The sequence below is a fragment of the Clarias gariepinus genome, chromosome 4 (assembly GCF_024256425.1).
Source record: "Clarias gariepinus isolate MV-2021 ecotype Netherlands chromosome 4, CGAR_prim_01v2, whole genome shotgun sequence".
NCBI lineage: Eukaryota > Metazoa > Chordata > Actinopteri > Siluriformes > Clariidae > Clarias > Clarias gariepinus.
Window position 1 is genome coordinate 26,556,224 of NC_071103.1, and position 17,432 is coordinate 26,573,655.

The 17,432-nt window shown below is 38.3% G+C and overlaps 2 protein-coding genes across 3 annotated transcripts in view; one reads left to right on the top strand and one right to left on the bottom strand.

Annotated features, from left to right (window-relative positions):
• Positions 1 to 8,911, top strand: part of stt3b (STT3 oligosaccharyltransferase complex catalytic subunit B) — a 44,451-nt gene extending 35,540 nt beyond the window's left edge. Inside the window, exons 9-16 of the mRNA XM_053494671.1 lie at positions 1,180 to 1,334; positions 2,153 to 2,364; positions 3,969 to 4,156; positions 5,403 to 5,574; positions 6,380 to 6,553; positions 6,700 to 6,813; positions 6,893 to 7,099; positions 7,234 to 8,911. Coding sequence (XP_053350646.1) covers positions 1,180 to 1,334; positions 2,153 to 2,364; positions 3,969 to 4,156; positions 5,403 to 5,574; positions 6,380 to 6,553; positions 6,700 to 6,813; positions 6,893 to 7,099; positions 7,234 to 7,314 — 1,303 coding nt within the window. The 3' untranslated portion in view covers positions 7,315 to 8,911. The remainder of the gene's footprint in view (positions 1 to 1,179; positions 1,335 to 2,152; positions 2,365 to 3,968; positions 4,157 to 5,402; positions 5,575 to 6,379; positions 6,554 to 6,699; positions 6,814 to 6,892; positions 7,100 to 7,233) is intronic.
• Positions 8,912 to 11,435: 2,524 nt separating this feature from the next.
• Positions 11,436 to 17,432, bottom strand: part of osbpl10b (oxysterol binding protein-like 10b) — a 51,509-nt gene continuing 45,512 nt past the window's right edge. For both annotated transcript variants that reach the window (XM_053494839.1, XM_053494840.1), the window contains exons 9-12: positions 15,797 to 15,983; positions 15,437 to 15,619; positions 13,482 to 13,635; positions 11,436 to 13,109 (exon numbers count right to left, since the gene is read on the bottom strand). In XM_053494839.1, the coding sequence (XP_053350814.1) occupies positions 13,062 to 13,109; positions 13,482 to 13,635; positions 15,437 to 15,619; positions 15,797 to 15,983 (572 nt within the window). In that variant the 3' untranslated portion in view covers positions 11,436 to 13,061. The remainder of the gene's footprint in view (positions 13,110 to 13,481; positions 13,636 to 15,436; positions 15,620 to 15,796; positions 15,984 to 17,432) is intronic.

Genomic DNA, 17,432 nt, shown 5'->3' on the forward strand with positions numbered 1-17,432 from the left:
CTAATGTGTAAATATTTGTATGAACACTAAAAGAGTCAACACCATAAGACATAAACTAAAAATGTTTCACAATGTGTCCCTGAATGAAGGGAGGCTCAAAATCAAAAGTACCATTCAGTATCTGGTGGCCACCAGCTTGAAGTACAGCAGTGCATCTCCTCCTCATGGACTGCCTATTGTGGACAGTCTGAGCACTGATGGAGGGATTGTGTGTTCCTGGTGTGACTCGAGCAGTTGTTGTGGCCATCCTGTACCTGTCACGCAGGTGTGATATTCGGATCTACCGATCCTGTGCAGGTGTTGTTACACGTGGTCTTTAACTGCAAGGATGATCAGCTGTCCTTCCTGTCTCCCTGTAGCGCTGTCTTAGGCGTATCACAGTGCGGACATGGCGATTTAGCCACATCAGCAGTCCTCATGCCTCCCTGCAGCATGCCTAATGCACGTTCACGCAGATGAGCAGGGACCCTGGGCATCATCTTTGGGTGTTTTTCACAGTCGGTAGACAAGTCTCTTTAGTGTCCTGCGTTTTTAAAACTGTGACCTTAAATGCCTACTTTCTGTAAGCTGTTAAGGTCTTAATGACCATTCCACAGGTGCATGTTAATTAATTGATTATGGTTAATTGAACATGCATGGAAAACATTGTTTAAACCCTTTACAATGAAGATCTGTAAAGTTATTTGGATTTTTACAACATTATTGTTGAATTACACAGCCCTAAAAAAGGGACTTCTCTTTTTTTGCTGTGTGTGTGTGTATATATATATATATATATATATAATATATATATAATATATATATATATATATATATATTAATAAAAAAAATTAAATGCCAAAAAAGCTCATGAACCTGAAACAGAAAGCCAGACATTGTTTAACTTGGTAAGATAGTTGGCTTATTTGGCCAAGTTTTCACTCATCTCCCCAAGGATTTAAACTCAGGGTCTTTGATATACTTAAGGCAGTTTGATGTTGAACCACTGGTTTTAGCAGCTTTGCTCTTCAAAGAGTCAATTCCTTTGCGTATATGGACCATAAATTTCCTGTTGCAGATTAATACTCAAGATTAAGAAAAACATTTCAGGTCCACTCAGGGGTATTAGAAAAATGTTTCATGCATTATAACCTCATATTCAACCCAAACCATTCACTCTTCAATTTTTGTACATTTCAGGTATGCAAAGATCCACATCCCCATCATTGCTTCAGTGTCAGAGCATCAACCCACCACATGGGTCTCCTTCTTCTTTGACCTTCACATCCTGGTGTGCACATTCCCAGCAGGGCTTTGGTTCTGCATCAAGAACATCAATGATGAGCGAGTGTTTGGTGAGTACCGTACCATTTAGCTGCTCTGCTCAACTTGCTGATGCTAAATGAGTGCTAAAACTCCTGCAACCTGTCTCTGGAGGCAGAATAAGTATTATAAAGTGACAATAAAGAAAGCAAGTGTAGTGTTTGTGTAACCCAGACTGCCAATTATTCCAGTGTGTTTAGCCCTTTTTTATTCACACCCTTTTTCTGGCTCAGCACAGACGGCTCAGGGTTCAAAGCGGCAAAATCTGTTTCATCATGTGGTTTTGAGCGGAGAGTACATTATATCCGGTGTATACAGAAGTGTGTGTTACAAGCTAAAGACGGTATTTAATCTGTTAGTCCTTTTAAATAAAACTAGTTCTGTTTTCACAGTCGGCTTTCCCTGCAATTTACACCTTTTCACCAAAAGGGTTATTAACCACAGTGAAAAAAATATTAAAGAAAAAAAGCGATTCTATGAATAATTAAATAACACTGTGCTACAAACCAGTGTGATGTCCCATAGCTGTGATGAGCAGGATGTCTAATTTATGTTACCTTTGTGATCCTGATTTATGCAGCAGTCTGTGTAAAATGTATAAAGTAGCCTTAATCACATTTGTATGCATATCTGATTTATATGCTGTATTTAAAGATCTCTAATTGTTGGCAAATTTGTACTAGGGTCTTGTTTTAGTAAAATGATTTAGCCTGTAGTCCCACAGATGTAGATTCTGTGGATGAGGCTACAGAATATAAAATATCCTGGGGTACATACAGGAGAATAAGTAATGAATTATCAGTAGGTTTTTTTTAGGTTCTTACTTTTACTGTTCTTTGCTGCCCTCCAGTGGCTCTTTATGCTATCAGCGCCGTCTACTTTGCTGGCGTTATGGTGCGACTGATGCTGACATTGACTCCAGTGGTGTGCATGCTGTCAGCCATCGCTTTCTCCAGCGTGTTCGAGCACTACCTGGGAGACGACACGAAGAAGGAGAACCCACCAGCAGAGGACAGCAGCGATGAGGATGACAAGAGGAACTCAGGAAATCTCTATGACAAGGTAACTTAAACCTGCTTTAAACAATTTAACTTACAGGTATGTTTTAAGCCTTTAAAATCTGTATTCTTAATGCCTAAAAGTTGCTCCTGGTGATGGAAATCTATAAAAAAAAATTCTTAGAATTCTGACATTTTCTTGCTCCCAACAATCTGAAATGGATTACAAATAATAAAAACAATATGGTAAATAAATGTAAGAACTTAAATATAGTAATTACTCTGTGGAAATTGGTTGCTTCAAAAGTAGACACATTTGGCTGTTTTAATTAACTTTAAGATATTTAGCCTATTTCTTTATATACAAACATTATGATTTATATATTATCATATATTTTATTTTCACAAAGAGCACATTTTAAGACCTTTTACAGATTATTTAAAAAAAAATAATTAAAAATGAGTCATTCCTACTGTACCAACGGAGTCAACCACACCCTCCTTACTTAGATAAATGTTTTTGTTCTTTCCTTACTCAGAGTTGCTCTGATAAGTTTTCTAAATGACTTTTAGGGTTAGTCCACACAAAGCCGGCGTGTTCCCTATCCGATCATTTTTTTTTCGTAAACACGGCGTCGTCCAAAGAAATATCTGCGTACACATGAAACCATTTGAAAACGGTGTAGTATATATGCCAGACCAGTATGGGGCGCTGTAATTCTGCCATAGAGATACACTATACACGGAGAAAAAGACTTTAAGCATGTGCCTAACCTTCGCGCTGTATACGAACCAAGATGGTGTTGTCCATTATCGCTTGTTGCTCATAACAGTTGCATAGAAGCAATACATTTTGCTGTAATAAAGCTAGTAGGCTTTGTAGCAACACGAACACAATCATGTTGTCCGCCATTATTGTTGTTGCTGTTACGTGTGACGCAGCCGACACATGATGTGATGACATCATTGTTTCACAAAATATACGGATTGGCTGTACACACGAAACCGCAAGGGTGTCGTTTTCAGATTTATCCACTTTGGGACCCGGTTTCAAAAAATAGCGGTTTTGTGTGTACAACCTAAAACGCCGGATCCGTGTGGACGAAACGCCAATACGATAAAAAATTTATACGTATACAGCGAAACACGTCTCCGTGTGGACAGGCCCTTAGTCTAGGGGTCCTAGCTAGCTAAGATAGGAGCTCTCTGAGAGAATTCTAAGAAGATTTGAATACGGGTCCAGATGTGGAAGTGTTTTTTAGAATTTTTGACACTTGCTACAGCAATATAGGCAGCACCTAAAAGTAAACTTTTAATTAATTTAATACACTGTGATGAAAGATGATTAGTAAAGTATCTAACATGAAAAAGCAGACTACAGATCAATTATACATTTACGGTTATTTTGAAACAATAGTATGAAGTAAACTTAGACATTAAGCTGGTTGCTTACAAATACAAAATAAAACTTGAACCAATGCTGTTTTTTTATGGTTCTGTTAGCATGTCCAGTCCAGTCCAGTGCACTGATGAACTAAAATAATGTTTTTTCACTCTGCTGGTTAGCAGTGTTGGCACCACTTGAAGTCTATTTGTAGCCTCTTGTATTTAGGTGTGATTCTGTTTCCCAAGTGTAATTTGAGGTGTGTGTATGTGTCTCTTTGGCAGGCAGGGAAAGTGCGAAAGCACATATCTGAGCAGGACCGACAGGAGGAGGGCCTGGGGCCCAACATCAAGAGTATAGTCACCATGTTGATGCTGATGCTGCTAATGATGTTTGCTGTGCACTGCACCTGGGTCACCAGCAATGCCTATTCCAGTCCCAGTGTGGTGCTAGCTTCTTATAACCATGACGGGTGAGAGCTTACCAACCTAATCACGTTACTCTATATACACACAACACAAATCAAATCCTTTTAAAAATATAAAAAAATAATAACCCTATTTAAAACAGAGTGGTTTAAAAAAAATAAAAAAAAATTACTACAGCTGGAAATTCTTTTAAGTGTTGAGGTCTTCCTTCAGCTCACAGAATATTAGTGATGTAATTTGCATAAGCAAAGCCTCTTCGCCTTGAATGTAAATGACACTCTGTCATTCTGTTGTTGCAAGCTGAAGCCATTCAGTTTACCATTTACTGAAAAATGAGCATGTTTAATGAACAGCACACTTTCAGAGCACTCACTCTGTTAATAAATAAAAATATATAAAAGCCAAAATCCATTCAGGAAGCTTTATAGTAACAGACAGCTGCTGTACATCATGAACCTCTAATTAAATACATCTCAGGTTTTGATTTGGAAGTAAAAGTCAAGCTTCACTCGGACAGTATCTAAAGTTACATGAAGCTCCTGGTTTAAGTCATTAGCAGCAGTGGCCAAGTTGGCAAACATTTGTTTTGTGAATGTTACCTGCTAAACCGCACTCGTCTCGTGCTCAGTAATATGAAATGAGAGGAGGGACCCAGTGTTGGAGATTTTGAAGGAGTTTTTTTTTTTTATTATTATTTATTTTTTTACCAAACTGTCTTTGACGTTAAATGATAAGATGATGATCTCTGTAGTTAGTTCCTCCTGCATTGAGGCAGTGGTGGCTCAGTCGGTTAAGGCTGTGGGTTACTGGGTTACTGATCGGAAGGTCGGGGGTTCAAACCCCAGCATCGCCAAGTTGCCACTGTTGAGCCCTTGAGCAAGGCCCTTAACCCTATCTGCTCCAGGGGCGATGTAAGCTGGCTGACCCTGCGCTCTGACCCCAGTTCCCTATATGGGATATACGAAAAAATTTAGCAATTTTTCTCTGGGATTAATAAAGTTCTAATTATTCATTAATTTGCTGCAATCTGCTCCATGATCACTGTCTCATTTACGGTAATTAAAGTTACTGTTTAGATATCGAAATCTGGTACACTGACAAGGTGTTTCATAAATGTGAGCCATAAATATAGAGTATCAGTACCCAGCCCTACTCCCTAAACTGCTATTATGACTTCCCCAGCACTCTCATTAAACTCACTATTGGTTTGAGTGATCAGTACCTACAGTAGAATACAGTCTGCAGAGCAAATGGTTTTTAATGTAGATGTTTTTTGTTCACTCCGATCAGATCAAGGAACATTCTGGATGATTTCCGTGAGGCGTATTACTGGCTGAGGCAGAACACAGACGAGCATGCACGCGTCATGTCGTGGTGGGATTACGGTTATCAGATAGCGGGCATGGCCAACAGAACTACCCTGGTGGACAACAACACCTGGAACAACAGTCACATAGCACTGGTAAGATTCTGAAACAACAGCTGGAGAAGTGACAGAATGACAGTTTTGGAGACAGTTTATTATTTCTGAATATATAAATTATTTTATAATACAGATTAAGACATTAGTGTGTAAAGAGCTACATGTGTACAGTCGACGTATTAGTGTAGTGCATGTTTAATTATCTTATTGTCTAACTTAGTTACAGCAAATAAACAGCATGTATAGAGGAGTGAGCACTGCTTATATTAAAACTAGTGACTAATGCAATTAAATGAACATTGCTGCCACACACAAGTTAAAGCTGAAGTACTTTCATTACTTTTTAAAAACTTGGGATAATTAATCAGCCATGTTTAACAGTTGCACCACAAATGGGTTTGTTGGGAAAAGTAAAAGCTAAGTAATTAATTTGAGATAAAAACTTGAAGCAGTTTCAAAGTATCTAAAATGAGATAAATGCCGACCTGCTCTTTTCTTTTTTAATAATTATTCCATGTTTAGGATTGGTATTCCATGTTTAGGATATATATATATATATATATATATATATATATATATCAAATCAAACCAAATCACTTTTATTGTCTTAAATTTTATTGTTATAAAGTCAACAAGGATGTACAGAGCACTTTAGTGACAGGTGAATATCTCCCAATGTGTGTCAAATTCTCAGACTTATTTGCCTTCAGTATGTTTATTGAATACTTATTGATTCCAAGTTGCAGCTGCATTCTGCGTAAATGCAGTTTTTATTTTTTCCCTATTCCCAGCAGTGCCATCTTGTGGCCACTAATGTTCATTGTATTGTTTTTGTACACTGCAGGTGGGAAAGGCCATGTCTTCAAACGAGAGTGCCGCATACGAGATTATGAAATCCTTGGATGTTGATTATGTTCTTATCATTTTCGGCGGTGTGATCGGGTACTCCGGTGACGACATTAACAAGTTTCTGTGGATGGTGCGCATTGCAGAAGGGGAGCACCCCAAAGACATCAGGGTATGTTTCCATGGCAACCACGACAGATTTGTTGGTGTGACCTGCTGTATTATTTATTTATATGAACCTTGAATGGCGTTACCATTTCAAGTGGTTTGTGTTATAAATGGTTTGAACTTAATACTGACAGTGGATTTTCCCTGCAGGAGAGCGACTACTTCACCCCTCAGGGAGAATTTAGAGTAGATAAGGCTGGCTCTCCTACTCTGCTCAACTGCCTCATGTACAAAATGTCTTACTACCGTTTTGGAGAGATGCAGGTATGAGTTTGCTTCAGTCTTCTGTGTAAACCAGTGTTAATATTTTTTTAATCTGCTAACTGTCTTTTACTGTGTCCAGCTTGACTTCCGCACACCACCTGGGTTTGACCGGACACGGAACGCTGAGATCGGCAACAAGGATATTCGTCTAAAACACCTTGAGGAGGCATTTACTTCTGAGCACTGGCTCGTGCGAATCTACAGAGTGAAGAAGCAGGAGAACCGGCAGGCTCTGGACCACAAGCTCCGCAACGTCGTAGCTAAACAGAAGTACACCTCAAAGAAGGTAAAAAAATAATAATAATAAGAAGAAAATCCTATGGAATACTGGTTTACCTTTCAATACATTAGGTTATATGTGTGTAATGAGGTACTTTTTCCCCCCATGTTAGTTTTATCTCTTTCTTTCTCAATTTGTAGACGGCCAAGAGGAAGAGAGGATACATAAAAAATAAACTGGTCCTGAAAAAAGGCAAGAAACTGAATAAAAAGTCAGTTTAGTTCGTGAACGAAAAATGGTTAAAAATGGCAAACAAGGCAAAATAGACAATGACAAATGCAACCAGTAATCCACCAATCAAGAAGAAAAACAAAGCACTCGTCTGGCACCTGACCACCTGAAAATATTTGATTGGAGGCTTTGACCCCTGTGATTGCCATGACGACACGGAGGCTGTGTGGTCCGACTGAGGGAGTTGATAAAGAGGGCCTGGACAGGGATCTCTATTTTAATCTAATGATTCAGATTTTTTTTTTCTCTTTTGTACTTGAATGTGTTCGTAAGGCAGATGAGCTGTCCTCTCCATCAAGATGGCAACCTTGTGTTTGTGGTACAATTCTATCTTATCCACAACAGCAGTAATATAAAATAAGATGAAGTGGTAAGCTGAGTCAACCTTGGAGCAATGGCACCAAAGATCCAGTTTTTTTTTTGTTTTGTTTTGTTTTTCCTCAGAACCTGTGTTAACTTTTTACATTTGGATTTAAAAAAAGAAATAAATAAAAGCTCTGGAGTGTGAGGGCTTTGGAGTGTTGTACAGTGGGAGAGGAATAGACCCTCCTGCAATCTTTCGTGTATAACTGAGGAAACCCTCCTGTGTCATTCCCAGAATGCTTTGCGTTTCTTGTCACTTGAATGTGTACATCTCCGCACAGCAGGCATTGCAAAGGACTGAGTTATTACTAATGTGCTTAATTATTATGATAATTTTTTTATATATATATATAGAATTTACTTTATTGTTAAATTGAAATATTTGTTTCATTTTGATCCTATCTCTTGTCCAGAGATATGGTTTGGTTTCAGCAGTGCCCCTGGGAAGTGAATACTGTAGATAGACCATTGAATAAAGGCTGTTCTGCAGTGTCCAGCCTTGTAGGACTTTTTCTCCCTCTCGCTTTTTTTTTTTTTTTTTTTTTTAATCTAATGACTGTCTCACTTTGCCTGTGCTGAATGCCAGGAGGAAGTGACACTTGTATTAGTTGTAGATTTTTTTTTATATACAATGCTGCATTATTAGCTTGTGCACTTTGGGCTTAGTTCACCTTAAAGTGGATCCACTACTGAGTAGCATGCAGGTGACGAGTGTGTATTCTTAGTGATAACGTTTTTGTTCTGGGTGACAAATTTGCATTTCTTTCACATTTCATTTCTGTCTTTTGCTCCTGGCAGACGGTTTATCTTATTGGCTATCATATTTCTGAACCTTGGTTTGTTCTCTTGCTCCATGTTTTTCTTGGTTTTCCCTTCTCTGCGTGTGCTGCCTCTACTTTATCTTTTGTGTGCAAGTTAATAGGATGGCAGTTTTAGTTCTTTCTGAGGAAAATGCTGACTCAATTTAACAGCCATCTGCTTAACAACATATCTATTTCATGATTAATTAATAGGCTCGAGCTATTTATTTATAAGAACAAATTAGAATTAAAAAGGGGCAGCATCTCATTATAAAATACAAAACTGTGTGTGCTGTTTAAGTTGGGTTTTCTTCCACAAGTTGTAAAAGGGTTTAAAAAAAGAATTGGAATAAGATGGTATTGTCAGAATCAGTGATGCCTTTGAAATTAAAGGAGTATATGAAAGGTTCTGCCTTATCACAAATGGTCATGTTTGTACTTATTTTTTACATCTCATCTCTTATCCTCTGCTTTGGTCTGTCTTGCTGTTTAATGGTACACAGCAGTTTCATTTAAGAAAAAAACACGTCAATTTGTGCTTTTAGTTGTAATATTGTCATTATTAAAGGCTTCATGCTGACATGGCAGTAATACACACAAGACCATGTACTGTCTACAATCATTGCAGAACAAAAAGAAAAGACCTTTACATCAATGTTTGGTAAATTGCATGTTATCTATTATCTTAGTTGTCTGTCTTGATTTTTCTTTTTAAAGACTTAACGTAAATACACTGTACAGGTGTGTTTTCCTTCTATATGAATGTCTCGTGTCCTCTAGATGGCAGCACAAGCTTAGTTAGATCATGACAACCCTGAAAAGATGATATTTTATTTGGCACATTAGCTTCAGTCAGGTTGGTCTAAAATCAGGTTTAAAATAATATATAGTATAAAGTATTTTGCAGGCAGGGGTAGTTAACCCATTAACTGAGTAAACCCTAAGTGGGTTCTTCACTGACTTCAAGTGTCAGTCTAACCTTTACAAGTACATAGAAAAACAGTTTTTATATTTAAATGTCATTGACATACTTGGTGGCCAAAAAAAAGGGGCACATGTAATTCGTTTTTGGACATTCACTGTGGCATTGTTTGACCAAGGTGCAATGTAACAGAATTTATTTCAGTCCAGAGTTGCATTAATTTTTTGGCAAGACCTACAGTACAGTATTTTGGATGATAGCAGAGTTAAACTAGGTGGCACAGTGGCGTAGTGCTTAGCACTATTGCCTGGCACCTCCAGAGTCCGGGTTTGATTCCTCATGCTCCTAGATAGTTTCACTGTTTAAACCTGATTAATCTTCTCATTGTGGTCCTGGAACATTCATTCAGGTCATCAGCTACCTTCATTTTATTGCCCAGTAACATTGCTGGACCTGACCAACCGAAGCAACCCCAGATCATAACACTGCCTCCAGATGCATTTACAGTAATCGCTTTGCATGATGGGAGCATCGTTCTGAAATGGAGTCAATCTAAGCTCATCAGATCACATGACCTTTTTCCATTGCTTCAAAGTCTTGTACATGTACAGTAGTGATGGGATTTTTTTAAATTATTATTTTAGGTCCTCAGTTCTTTGAATCTCGTTCATCAAAATGAACGAATCTTTTTTTGAGTCATTTAGTTCATTTCGTTTTTTAACCAGAAATAAAATAAAATGTTACATTTTCAATAAACAGACCCCCAACACATCTACAGACACACATTTTGGTTCTAGTTTCAGTAATTAAAATATTACAATGCAGCTCACCTCATATCTTCTAGTCCATTCATTATTTTGAATCTATTGCACTGCATGGCGTCTATAGGAGTCACGTGACAAAAGAACAAACGACTCGGACCAAAGACCCAAAGGTAACTAATCATTCCTGTTTCCTCTACATAACCTACGGAGGTTTTGCGATGCTTTGCGCATGCGCTCCCAGTAGAAAATGAACGAAGTGCTCTCCGCGACTACTCGTGCTTCTGAGTCACATTAAAGATCCGCCATAAAGAAAGACTCGTTCATGACCGACCCATCACTAATTTACAGCATTTAGCGGATGCCCTTATCCAGAGCGACTTGCATAAATAATTTGAAGCCTCCTGTCAATAAACAAATCCTTACACTTCAGGTTTACTGATTAAGTGCAATCAGAATCTCAGAGGTGGGTAGGAACGAGTTACACTTACTCCGCTACATTCGGCTACACTTGACTCGTTAATTTTCTAACCATTTATTCTACACATGCAGCCGGTAGACCTACCGCATGACTGTTTCACCAATCAGACGCAGCAACAATAATCACATGACTCCATTTGACCAATCAGATCAGGTGGCATGGTGGGGGGGAGGGGGATCTTGAAAAAATGTTCTATACATCCATCCTACCTGTGAAGCTGCCTACATACGCTCACTGCGCATGCGTAAATAATTTCCGCACCTTTCTCTAATTTTGCGGAACGCACATAAATCCATGCTGTTACTAGTGGGATCATGTGGTTAGTTTACAATCTTGCAGTGAATATAGAATGTTTTTTTTATGTTTGTGTGATTATATGTTAATTTAAATTGTACATATAATGTTACTTTAACAGTCTATGAACATATAAGTATATTTCAGTACAGAATTAATCTATCTATCTATCTATCTATCTATCTATATATCTATATATATCTATATATATATATATATATATATCTATATATATATATATATATATTTTTTTTTTATTTATATATATTTTTTAAAGATTTGTTTAAATCGGACATTACCAATTTTAACAGTTACACAGTACTTATTTACTTCTACTTGATTGCTGAAGTAATCATGCAATCAACACCTTTAAAGTATTTACTTATTTAAATCCAAGTATTGCCTTTTTTTTTCTTGATTGGGGAGTGTACAATTTCTCTTCCAATACAAGAAATTTTCTTCTGCCACTGTAACTAAAACACTCAGCATGTCTTTAAGCACAAATGTTTATTTTAACACACATTATACTGTACGATGGAAGGTATCGTTATCTCCCTGCCTGTAGATGGTGAAATGAACATGTTGCATAGTTTCTACATTGGTGCACAAAGTGTTTGGTCTAAGCTCTGAATACATTACGATGCTGTACATCACTCCGCCTAAGACTCTTCACACAAACATGGAGCACTGAACAACGTTTTTACAGATCTACATTATTTGCCCCAAACTTTACACTATTTTTCTTTAACAAACGTGCAAAAATTCTGCATTCCAATAAGGCCTGTAAGAGAATCAGGTTCATCCCAAGTCAACTTTCTAAACATCTGTTACAAAGTATACAGAGAATATCAGTGATCATGAGTTTCTAAGAGAAGCTCATTAAAGGTTTAGTTTGGGATTCTAAACTATACCAAATTGTCCTTATACACATTCGGCTGGAAGTGATAAAGAAAAAGAAAAAAAGCAGTGTGTTTGCTGTAGCATACAACATACAAAGTGTAGCTTGTATCTAAATACCTTAAGCAGTCTGTCTTAAAAGCATGTACAAAATCTTACATATTTATAAACTAATAATAATAATTTGGAAGTAAGCTGAACAACAAATCATATTTTATATATTTCAACAAAACATATATTTTTTGTTTCTTTATAAAAAAAAATATATGCAAGCTGCTACACTAAGGAAGAATTTAAAACTTGATTTAGACTGTGATTATTCTTAAGACGCCATCAAGACAAACTTCCTTCAATTATCATACGTTTGAGTGTCAGGTGTATTCAGGTAGAGCCGTAGTCATTTTCCTGCAGATGGACAGATGTATCACGTAAGTGTCCTTGAATGAATGTACTGTACACTGAACGTCTTGTTTACAGAGAATGCAATCTTAAGATTAATAAACTTTGTTTATTTAGACCTTGTACTGGAATGTTATGAGCAGCTACTTCAAGAGCTAAAAGATTCATCCTGCCTTATAACAGACTTTGTAACCAGAATATGCACAGAGATCTAATAGTCACATTCACGACTACTTAAGTCAGACATTAATGCTATACTCAGTGATTGCACACAAGCCTGTATATTCACTTTAATATGCAGTCGTGGGTCTAAAAATAGCACTTCGCTCCATTTTACTCCACGATCTGATGTGAAGTGGTTGATCGGGACTGACATTTTCAGGACAGATATCGTTATTTACTAGTGTTCCGTTTAAGAAAACTGTGCGTGAGTGCTGATCTTTCAGGAAGATTAAGAAATTTGAATCGGATTTGAATTCCGTCGCCTTTCCACTGTTTCACCTCAACGTCTCCAGTCACAGGGTGGAAAGAATAATTTTCCAGAGCGTGTCCATCTCCGAATCAGAGACACGGCTCTTTGGGGAGCTGCTTCAGTGGGTTGTTCTGATTTGGGGGTTGGAATATATATATTTTTTCTTCTTCTTTTTTTTTGGCACCTTTATCGCTCAGAGGAAATTATCTTTCGGATCAGGCTCGTTCCTGCTCCTGTGAATTCCAGTTCCTCTGGTTCCATTAGCTGGCCAGCACTCTCTCTGTGTGGCCCCACCCATCTGTGGGCTGGGCTCTGTGACGGACAGCTAGCTCATGACAGTTCCTCTCCTCAACAGTTAGTCTTCCACAGAGGATTGTGATAGACCCAGCCTTCTCCCTGTACATGCACACACACAAACAAGTAAGCATCATATTCATCAACATTCATCTTCTATGTGCTAAAGGAAGAGAGTAAATATATTTCTTGGCTTTATCTAGAATGCACACTGGAGACACGAGATTCTGTTCAGATATGAGATCACAGGTTCAGCGTGCAAATCTTTTCATCTACAGAGGAACATTACTCCCTCAATAAGGCTTCTCACTCTTATTATCTCTCTGTTTAACCAAGTGCATATATAAGCAAAAAAAATAAAAACATGGACCTGCTCCTATATTGCAATAATCTTTTTCAGCTTTCCAGGCTCAGCTCACACACAAAAGCGAACATTGAAAGATAAAGAGGGAGAATTCTACCAGGACGTCTCACCTCTTTGATGAAGTACTTGGGTTTCCAGGCGGTGTTGGTGGCTGCTCGCTGCTTCTCCTCACTGCGCTGTCGCTCCTCTAGCTGGTGTTTGTGCTCCGTGGCTGTGTCGATGTCTCCGGCCTTGAGTGCTGCGGTCACGTGCTGCCACAACCGCCTGTCAGTCAAAAACAATCAGAAAACAGCACATGTTTAGTCTTTTGATAACATGGTTTCTGCTTAATCCAGACTAAAATCCACAATGCATTAATAAAGGACACTTCTTTCACTTTTATTCATCCATTATGGCCAGTGTAAATGCTGACGAAATATTACAGTCACACAAGGGTGTCAGACAGGACTGTCTTATTCAATCCCCTTTCTGCTTCCTCCTGTACTTAATATGGAAGCCGGAAAACACTTCAAAGTGTGCTGTTATAGGAAAATAATCAGTGATGAAGTGATGTGATAACAGAATGGGTCAGAATGAGTTGTATTCCTCTTAGAAAACTGAAAATCCTCCTGTAGTGCAAAACTCCCTGACTTCAAAAGCGCTGACCGAGTCGACTCTTTCCATTAGCGTTAAAGAAATGTCTTCTCATATATACTGTAGCTTCACCAGCAAGTACAGTTTGTTCTTTGTTAAATAACATATTTTGTAGACTGTGTATTAGTTTTAGATTCTGTAGATTGTGCGTAATACTATAACGAATTATAATGAGCGCATTAACCAGATTCTATTTCCCAGAATATAAACAATCTAGTCATTTAAACACCTGATTCTTAAATATATAGATTTTTTTTTTTTTACAATATGTACAGAGTCAGCCAAAAGATGCCTCCTTGCACTTCCAGGGTCTGGGTTCGATTCCCGGGCAGGGTCGATTCCCGTCTCTGTGTGCATGGATTTGCATGTCTCCCTGTGATTGGTGGGTTTCCTCCGGGTACTCTGGTTTTCTCCCACAGTTCAAAGACATGTAGGTTAGGCTAATTGTCATTTACAAATTGCTGTAGTGTGTGTGTGTGTGTGTGTGTGTAGCTCCGTGTCCAGGATGTACCCTGTTTTTCTTTTCCTATATTCCCTTGAGCTCTGTTCCTAATCAATACAGGTATACTCTGTATATTACTGCGTCTGTGCTGTATGTTGTACAATGAATGGAAATCAGGCTGCCCTGAATGCTTGCCTCCCTGCATGAACCAGCTTAGTGCATCTCTATCCCTGTTTGATTGCATTAGGCTGCAAGTCTAATGCCAGTCTGACGGCGTTGTGGTACTCTGATGCGGCTGTTTGATCAGGCATAGGTCTGGCTCGCCCTGCATTACTTAGCATTATACTTAAGTAAGTGGTCCAGAGAGACAAAGTAATGCGAGAGGAGCCATGTTGCATAAGAGATCCATTTGGGAAGGACAATACACAATGTTCTTAGTTAAAATATGGTACATACAAGCAGGAAAAAAGTCTTTAATTTGCTAGGGAGCATAAAGAATGGACTGTGGAGCAATGGAAAAAGGTCATGTGGTGTGATGAGTCCAGATTTACCCTGTTCCAGAGTGATGGGCACATCAATCAGGCCTAGTGTCTAATTTAAGAATCTGGTTAGGCAAGGTTATGTGCCCAAGGTGATGCCAGGTTTCATTGGGGTCATATTGTGAAGGAGTGGTTCATGAGACATCCTTTTTACACATGGATTGGTCACCACAGTGTCCAGACCTTTAGCCCATTAAGAATCATGAGGATGTGCTAGAGAAGACTTTATGCAGTGGTCTGACTCACCCATCGTTAAAACAAGATTTAAGGGAGAAATTAATGCAACTCTTGACGGAAATACATGTTATGACATTGAATAAGCTTTTTGAAATTATGCCGTGGAAAACGGCATGTTTTGTAAAGTAGTAAAAATGCATAGTATGTTGAAACACAATAAATAAAGTTATTTCCTTTTCCATATTCGTTTAATGTACTTCAAGTGTTCTCTTACCGGGACTCATACTGGCCCTGCTTTTCCAGTGGGCGGATCCTCTTCTTAATGACTGGCAGTCTCGATGTGTCAATCACTTTAGTTTCTCCACTACTATATGTGAACTCCAGGGTACCATTCCACTCGCCTTGAGCCTTACACACGATGGTGCTGGTGGGATTGTGCTTGACTTCAGCCGTCACCCTGTCAGAGATAACGCTGTCTGAGATTTCTGGGTTGTGTAATTATTTACACTGCTCTGGACATTGATAAATGGCAGTTTGTATGGCATTGTTGTTTAAAATACAAAATAATACAGCTCTGTAAAATGTAAAGTCCAAAGACATTGAAATGTAGATAACACTTAAGCTACACACTCACCTGTGCACTTTTCCACCATAGAAGGGTTTGGTGTGAAATGTTACGGTGGCAGAGTAGCCGGTCTTGGCACAGCAGATAGACACTTTTCCTCCAAGTTCCACCCATGGCACAGTCAGGATGGAGCGGGCATAGGCACAGGGCAATGTGAACACATACTGTTCTTCGTGCTCCAAAAGGTGCAATACTCCTAACACACACAAAACCAAAAAGTCTTATAGTTCATCATCAAATCACTGTGGATTTATTACAAGTCCTGTCACATTCATTATAAAGGCAAATAACAGATCAATATAATGTGACAGATGTTGCATGGCAAGTTTCATACTCATGGTCAATTATGACATAACAAATCATGTCAGGACTGGTCTGGGGCATATGGATGGCATTTATATCCAGAAGAACCATACTGTACACCTGGTTGCTTTGAGCAGTGAAACATCATCGATAATTGCTGAAACTGCTAATTTTCTGATACTCTCAACTTGCGATTAATAGCAAAAGTATAATACAAAGCAATCCAGTACAAGTTACATGAAGAATTATTATTAGAGCATATCATCATTTCTGTAGCAACTGGATGGATGGATGGATGGATACATACACATACTGTATACATACATACTTAATTTTTGGACCCTGAAGAAAATCCCAATATAAGTTTAGCAAGTATTTATTTTTTAAAGTTTTTAAAGGTGGTATAAATATATGGTAAAACGAAATTAGCAACCATGACATTGCAAGTCTCTCCTTCTTTAACCAACAGTAAAGAACAGCTTGAATTGTTAGCAGAGATGAAGATGTTGAAGTTCTCTTTGGGAGTGACAAGGATGGATAGGATCAAGAATCCATCAGGAGGACAGCCTGTGTTAGATGTTTTGGAGATAAAGTCAGACAGGCAAGATTGAGGTGGTTTGTACATGTTTGGAGGAGAGAGTGTAAATGTATCAATAGAAGGATGCCGAGGTTGGAACTGCCAGGCAGAAAGTCTAGAGAAAGACCTAAGAGGAGATTAATGGATGTAATGAAAGAGGACGCAGAGGATAGGGTTAGATGGAGACAGATGATTTGTCCTCTGAAAGGAAACAGCCGAAAGACAAGGAAGAACATCCTGAATCTAAATATTTCCACAAATAACTACGCTCACACCAAATTCAGCTTGTGGACATTGCTACAGCAGTGATCCCTAACACCTTGTCCTAACAGCAATCATAGCGAGCCACAATAATGACTGAATGGATGCCTCAAAAACTGATATGGTACTATGTGGCAAAGAACAGAAGGCAGCTTTACAAGCCATAATCTAAATGGTAAAAAGATATCCACTTTTTTAAAAGCTCTGTAAAAATCCTATTAGAGCTTTTTGTGTAAATGGGCTTAAAGGGCCATGTTAATTAACTTTTGAGCAGACTGGAAGTGCAGTGCACTCTTGCAGTGGCCTAATGTGCCTGGGGTAAAACGGTCACATCTTATAAAAATCCCAGAAAAAAAAATTCATATAATTTAGGAATATGTACAGTATGGTACAAACATTCAACCTACTGTATGTACACTATATCTACTCAATGTAATACTTATTAAAGTAATTTTATGCATTTTAAAGGACAATATACGCTGTATTCACTGGCCTGCAAAAAAG